Source organism: Micrasema longulum, unplaced genomic scaffold, assembly GCF_059751315.1.
Source record: "Micrasema longulum isolate JH-2025_06_02 unplaced genomic scaffold, ASM5975131v1 h1tg001360l, whole genome shotgun sequence".
NCBI lineage: Eukaryota > Metazoa > Arthropoda > Insecta > Trichoptera > Brachycentridae > Micrasema > Micrasema longulum.
In genome coordinates this window covers 6839-14707 of record NW_028278546.1, presented here as the reverse complement: position 1 = coordinate 14707, position 7869 = coordinate 6839, and the positions used below count along the sequence as shown (strand labels likewise).

The 7869-nt window shown below is 29.9% G+C and overlaps 1 protein-coding gene and 1 long non-coding RNA gene across 3 annotated transcripts; one reads left to right on the top strand and one right to left on the bottom strand.

The window, feature by feature from the left end:
• Positions 1-2087: 2087 nt before the first annotated feature.
• Positions 2088-4264, bottom strand: Ype (yippee zinc finger protein). Of its 2 annotated transcripts, none has more exons than XM_088235349.1 (4): positions 4105-4264; positions 3791-3919; positions 3537-3696; positions 2088-2737 (listed from the first exon to the last, which is right to left on the bottom strand). In XM_088235349.1, exons 2-4 carry the CDS (start codon positions 3906-3908, stop codon positions 2638-2640), a joined length of 378 nt encoding a protein of 125 aa, XP_088091475.1. In that variant the 5' UTR covers positions 3909-3919; positions 4105-4264; the 3' UTR covers positions 2088-2637. The 2 variants fall into 2 exon arrangements, with proteins under 2 accessions (XP_088091475.1, XP_088091474.1); XM_088235348.1 differs by having other exon boundaries at positions 4157-4264.
• Positions 4265-6112: 1848 nt separating this feature from the next.
• On the top strand, positions 6113-7397 carry LOC148275685 (uncharacterized). The gene is made up of 2 exons (XR_015823961.1): positions 6113-6348; positions 6586-7397. It is a non-coding gene; the product is annotated as an uncharacterized LOC148275685 (long non-coding RNA).
• The last annotated feature ends 472 nt before the right edge of the window (positions 7398-7869 follow it).

Sequence of the window (7869 nt, the reverse complement as noted above, 5' to 3'; positions counted from 1 at the left end):
ACTGACATTTATTGGCCAGCGATTATAAAAACAGCAGGAAATTTTATGATTATCGACACTAGATATTTCCTAATAACAGATATGTTTATTTACGGAACAGTATTTAAAATTCCTGCTGTGTGATATATTTTACATAAGAATTTAGACATACATAATCCCAAATTACACGGAGATCAAAAGTATTGAGTTTTTTTTTGTTCTAATTTTGTGTTTCCACAAATATGACGTCACAACGGTTTTTCCGCAATTTCTTTTTCAACAAATATTCATAACGCCACTATAAATAGGAACAGTATTTTACAATCTTCAAAAGAAATTGTTCAGAATCGCCCCTCACTTCAACGTTTACAATGTTTTTAGAAAATCAAGAATATTTTGAGTTTTACAAATGTTTGTAGACAAACATAAATAGTAGAAAATATGAAAACTGTAATTAAATTATTTTCATTAGAAAAACAGATTTTTAAACAGTTCTACAAACAACCAAATATATATTAATTTTCCTACAAAAAATATTAAAAAACACGCCCAAAAATGTTATATAAGAAATGTTCGCAAAGTCCTTCATTTAACAAAACATATTAGGTATAACAAATAGCAAAGAGATGGAGAACATTTTAGAGAAGGAAACATGCCTACACAAATTTAATACAGATTTAAAATCAAAATATTTGCCGCTTTGTTATACCTGAACCCGGCACGACACTGACGTAGTTAATGAGAGAAGCCAGGCAATATACTATCGGTTGATTTGAATGCGCTAGAATTTAGAATTAATTAGTTATTTACTTAGGTTCGTGACCAGAATTATGGATCTTTTTGATCTGGATTTTTAGTAATCTGATGTATCATTTTAGTTGGCAAACCGTTGATGGCATTACTCATGACTCATGAAATATCCGTTATACTTATCATAGTTGAAATGTCATAGAGTACAAGTAAAAGATTTTATCGGTCGCCAAAGTGCGGCGTATGAACATGCTTTACAACCGCGTTGAACGGGCGGAAATCTAATACAGAGCATGTCTTACATAGGTATGTTACAGACGTGTTCAGAAGGTTAAAATATATTTAACAAGCTTAGACTTAGTTATGTATGTTGCGTTTTATAGAAATTAAGTTTATGTATATTATGATGTTGAATTGTAAGCCTGAAATATGAAGTCTTAATACCTCAGAACAACATCCCAAATCAGTATATTTATAATATTATCATAAGTGAGCTTAGCAGTATACATTTTTTGCTGTCTGTATGTGTTTATCATGGCTGCTCACTTGTTTTATTAGTATAATTCTTTATATAGCATAATTATTTTTTACAAATGTGACTCAAAAAAGGAACATGCTGTTTCTTATGTCTGTTACTAGTTTCAAACATCTGTCTTTCTAATTGGTATGTGTTGTAGTTCTTTGTCTTTGAAATGAATTTATACACTTTATTTACCAAGTGTGATGTGTGATTTTAATCATTACTTACATGCCTCATTGGCCATTTCTGTAATTAAAGTTTTTATATCGCAATATTTAGGCTAAGGTGACGATATAAAATGGTTTGCTCGCATTCCTTGTGAAAGATAAGTTATTACTCAAGAAAAAATCTAAATGGATGGATATAAGATATGACTTTTTGGTTTATGAACTCAAATTTACTTGTATCTTTTCTCTTAATCGTTTTTACATAATATACTTGCACTAAGAGGATAGTAAATCTAGCAGTTCAAATCTAGTAATATAAAAGTGCAATATTTATATCGAGGAATACTTTAATATTTTCTGTAGTATTTACTGTTAAAATTTACAACTTTAGTTCAATGGGGTGGCCTTTAAACTTAAAATGCCTGGGATTATGTGAACATAATTTATTATTAATCAAATAATTTAGTATACAATTTTACATATATTGAGTCTAAGAATATGAATAAATAATTTTCTGATTACATATTTATTACCTAGCAGAACAATAACCTTTCATATAAATATTTATAATAGTGTACTCATAGTTATTAATTTTACTAAAATATATTATAAAAAGATTATTTATAAAGGTGTTTTTTGTATTACGTACGTTTTCCAATAAAATAACACTGTTTTGGTGTTGAAAATTTATTCAAACTTTTATTTCGCTTTTGTCACATTTCTAACATAATATAATAATCTACACAATATAATTTCTTAAATTACCTTCTCCGATCCAACTAGAAACAATTTATAATAAAAAAAAATAACATTTACGAGACTAATTCTAGAAGCCATACAAAATTAAAGTATTATATTGATTACACAGCAAAATAAAATCTAAATAGTTCATTTTAGATAATTGGACCAGTCATGGATAATATTATATTTTTTTATCACATATATGGACACTTCGATGCAAGGGTGAATCATATGAAATGTCATATTCCAGGATAACAAGCTGATGAAATAATGTTGTCCAATCAATCTGAATTTAGCGTAAACACAAATATTTTGTATAGTTTCCCGATTTTTTAACACAACTTCCTAAACACAAACGTACGAGTTATCATTTTAAATGATCAGACTATTTTATTTCCAGAAATACGAGTTCATTGCTTGGCAATAGATAAATGGTATTTATTTCTTCAAGGTTCATTAAGTGAGGTCGCTCCCAGGAACTTAATGCCGGTCCATTTCTTCACTGTGGGATATGTTTTCTTCCATTCCGTCAGATTCCGTTACCAATGCTCGCTCTAGAATAACCCTCCCTTCCTTGTATCTAAAAACAATAAAAGAGCGGAGGAAAACTGATATAAAAATTTAATTCAACATTTAAAAAATAAAAACATTGTCAGTGGGAAATTAGAAAAAGGTGATTGCACTGACCATGTGTGTTTGATTGATCACAAATTGACAATACTGCAGTGAGGGGTACAATGACAGCTTATTAAATTTCTGTTTTGTTATTTTTGCGGTTTGATTGTAAAGAAATTTGAAATTTTCGCTTAATTATTTTTTTAAAATTGATAGTGAATATGCGAAACTAAAGAGAGACAAAAGCCTTTATAATCTGTTGCGGGAAAGGGGTAGGTGTTTTCATTGTTATCCAGGGACTATAAAATATTCTATTGTATAAACATTTTTGTTACGTGATGGTAAGATGACTGTCTTACAGCTCCGGAGTCAATCCAGGGACTGGGAAATATTCTATTGGATAAACTTTTTTTTTATATATTTCATGTCGGGAATCGAACTCGAATCCTCTTGCATGATACGCTGACCATTTGACTACAAGGTGGACAAATGGAAGTGCTTGTAGCATAATTAATTGAGTGTAGTTAAATATGAACTATAAAAGATACTGCAAGTAATAAAACATACAAGAACTATGAACGTAAAATTCAGGTTCATATTTGAGTTTCCATTAAGTGATAACACAATACCACTGAGTGATTATTTAACAGTTTTATTACACCAATTATATGGAAATAAAAAATGCAAGTAAGTGCCTAAAAGTAACCCTCCAAGCCCTTGAACTTTTCGAAATTGTTCAAATTAAAATGTTGATTATCAATCACCTCTGATTTTCTTCTGTAGCAAACTCGTAAATCCAACCAAGTTTGGTCGCACAATTTTTGCATGATACATCCCTCACCATGTGTCTTCCAGTTAGCATTACTCTATCCTGGACCTCAGAGTACACGAGGTTTACCACCTTACTGAAGAGAAATGCACGACCTATAAATAAAAATGTGACAATAAGACGCAAGTTCGAGAGATCTTTTTACGCAGAAACTAGAGCCTGCTCAAACATTAGCTAATGCATTATAACCTGTTGCTCCTGTAAACCGTGTGCTTATAAGTGCTGATCTATTGGTGAGATTCGTATCACAGGCTGCACAAGAGAACAATCGCGTTCCACCTATGTGGTCCAAAAATATTTTTCCCATCTTTCGTTTTTCTGTAAATAAATATAACAAATTTTATAAAAATACCATCATCCCACAACCACTAATTATACAAGTTGAAAAAATATAATAAAAGGCGAAAGTAATACTATAAAATGTGCTGCATGTTGACAGGAACAAAGGAAAATTTTACCATTGGAATAGCAATAGTTTTTAACGCATTCTAAAAAAGACTAACCGTGAATTGATAAAATAATTTATTTGAAATATTTCTCAATAAATAAAGTAACCTTTAATAAACAATCGAAGAAAATCCGATATGTAACATTCAATCAATAATATTATTATGAAACGTCAAAATTTACGATTGGGCAGATGCCACAGACACAGGTTAGACTACAGATTACATATGAAGATCAGATAGATAGATAACTTAAAAATTTTCAATTGTAATTATCTATGGTTCTTAGTCTAAAGTAAATAGTACTGACTAAGTACCTACCTAGTACTGATTAGTTATTGAAAATATATTTCAACTACATATCAACTAGCACTGACTTTTTGGCCTAAACTACAAAAGTTTTTGATCGAAAGTTGGGTTAAGGCTTTTGGAATAATCTGAATAAAAGGTTTAAATATATGCTTTTTATGATTTACAAAAATATTTCAATTTTGGTTCACATTTTCAACAAGTTGTAAATAACGCACTATGTAGAAAATTATAATCAACTTGTGGTAGAGTGAAATTTGAACCTCGGGCCTTTTATTTTGTATTCTATGACAGAACTACGAGACCGTGACCCGATAAATTTATTTTATATATTGTAAGTTAGGTACCTACCAATTTTTTTTTCGTCAGCCATTTCTTCTCTGCTGGATATAGGCCGTTTCGGATTTTTTGTCCATTTTCGTTCTGCGACAGGGATAATACCGTCAGCCTACTTTCACAGGCCGTCCTGTTCTTTTGTTACTCTACGATCTTCACTTTAGAGCTTTGAGTGACCATATTGCTGCGTTTTCTGTTTTACAACGTGACCTGCCCTTTGACATTTCAATTTATTTATTCGATCTTGTTAAAAGATGCCTGTTATTTTATTAAATGATAATATGAATGTCGAAATCAACAAGTTGACCAACAATCCGATAAACACAACATAGGTATATTTATTATTAGTAAACCAAAAGTTCCCACATATTTCTTTTTCATAAAATTTTATGGATCCTTACTGTAGCTATGGCATTAAATCCACGATGTGATGTTAATTTTGAGATGGTAAATCGAAATAGTAAAAAAAAAATCCTTAGGCTGGGTTGTTTGAACATAAGTAATACTTATAAATCATGTGTATTAGCAACAGTTATTTATTTATTTATATACGGCATTTCTCCCATTTACATATATGTGGTATAAAGAGTGCTTAAAAATAAAAATATTGAAAAAAAAATCGAGTATGAAATATTAATATACTCGTTCTCTACACATTATTAATTACTTGAAATACATATAAATATTTTAAAGAAATTATACAAAAACAAAATACCTTAATCAATCAAATTATAACTATTTCGACCCAATCTTCTGAAGATGATTTGCTCTTTTTGAAATATGTTGGTCACTTTATTTTTTAAGTTAGGCAGAGATAAACTAAATATATCAAAATGTGATGTATATTTATTTCCGGTATTCTGTAATCTAACAATAGGTGAGTTATATTAAGCTACCATTCGAGAATTTTGTCAATAAAATGTTGTAGATGTTTTGCTTAACCTAGATGGTACATAGAATGAAATCAATTTCAGTAGATCAGGGGTATCAAACATTGGTTTTATTATTTTATATAAAATCATAAGATCGGTCGATGTTCTTCGTTCTTGCAATTCAGTTAATTTAAGAGAGTCTAAAATTTTGTTATAATTTAATTGATTAGTAGAAAAACCCATCTTAAAATTAAAACATCTAAGAATTTTTTTCTGAATTCTCTCAATAGAATCTGAGAAAGTGATTTGATAAGGTGACCAAATTGGAGAATTATAATCTAGTTGGCTTCTAAAAATGGGTAATGAAAAATATTCATTATTTCATCCAAAAAATGTTATGTTTTTAAAATTGTGACCACTACTTTTGATTTTGAACTATTACTAATTTTAATGATTTAACAACCGGGCTTTAGTATTTGTAATTTATATTTATGGATCCAATAAAAAAACTTTCATTTTCGTCTGCGCGGCGGGCGTTATTTAAACTTATTTTTTAGTTTGCGTTGGCTCGCCCGTCTCCGGTTTTGTCAGTGCTGTGAACATAAAAGCGTCAAAATTATTTTATTTTCAGTCGTCATTTGAGAGTTCTGTGTTTTTTTAATCGATGTTGTGCGTTTACTTCGTGCTATTTTAAAATTCTACGTTTAAGGTCATTAAATTTCAATTCTGAATTATCAAGGAATCAGATATCTGCATTTTGCTTCAGAATTTACTTGGAGGGGATGTGAGCATTTGCATGTACCTACTACTGTTGTTTTAATCTTGATTTTTCACTTGTATACCTCCACCACGTTTTCCACCAGATGGCTTTTTCATAATGTATTTATAGTTTACTGAATATATACACTTTTTATCAAATCTTTAATGCGCTTAGAAGTGAAATATGACTATTATAATACACGTGTCGAAATATATTTTGCCAAGTGTCAATTATTGACAGTCGGTTTTTAACATTTTTCAGATTCAGTTCTCCCAGCATCGAGTCTGACTGTGAAGGCTTCTTCAGCTGGAGTACTGAGGATATATTTTATTTTTGAAGTCCTGCTACCGTCCAGTGGGGCGTTACCATTTTATATGACTTTAGAAAGATTTACTGGTGAGTTTTCAGATTTATTAACTTAACTTGTGCAATTAGTAACTTTTTTATTGCACCACGTTTAACAAAATAAATAAAATGATTATTCCGTGCCTTTTATCGTACCAATATGATACGAATAATTTTTTGCTGAAAGTGAGGTTAGGTTGTTGTAAACAACACATTGGGATATTACATCACAGAGCAAAAATATTAGAATCTTAATTTTTTGTGGTCTAGTTCTGTTAAGTAGATACTTTTATAATTTATCAAGGCATTATTTTTAAAGAAATATGTTTTTTATCTCAGATGCATTGTTATTTTAATTAGAATTTTAGAAAATAATATTAAATACCAGCCCAGGGACATGAGTTTTCAATCTGGGCGATAATTTTTTAAGATTAGTTAAGTAAATTACAATCTTTTACATAGTTTTATATGTACAATCTCACAAATTTGTGTATAATTTATCAGGTATTATACTATGAATAATTTATATAGCACAATTTTTGTGAAAATCATCTTAAGGTGCAGTACAAAAATTATCCCAACACATCTCGCTGCTACGGAGCATATGGTCGGTTGGAATTCTAGTTGCCCGGTTCCAATTACAGTAAATTTTAATAATTTAATTATAATGGAACAGAACGCATGGATGGTACAATATCTAGCTCTCGTTCACACTTGAAAAAAAGAAATTATCTGTTAAGCGTTTTTGATTTAAGAAAACAAATAGTAAGACTCTTAAGTTTTGTAGTAGAAATATATTGTTATTATACATACGCCCCTTTTAAGATAACCTTATGACTTTATTTTTTACAAAGGCATACATTTTCTACAAAAGAATAAAGTACGTACAAAGCTAGAATGGAGATACGGCATGGGCATTAACATGTTCACTGTTTTTTAAAAGAAATAGTCTTTTCGCTACGGTTTTGTTGGTCTACCCAAAAATAGTGATTTTGGTCAGTGGCGTTTTTGCTTTTTATCTACTCAAATATTTTATTGCCCTCCAAATCAAGAGGCAGCAAATCATGATAGACATTCAAACATTGTGACAAAGAAATAACTCAATGCACATAATTATGGGACTAGTTATCAGTGTTGCTATTTATATGCTTAAAAAAATGTGAAAAATGTACATAATAATAATAAATTAGATTCCAGTAA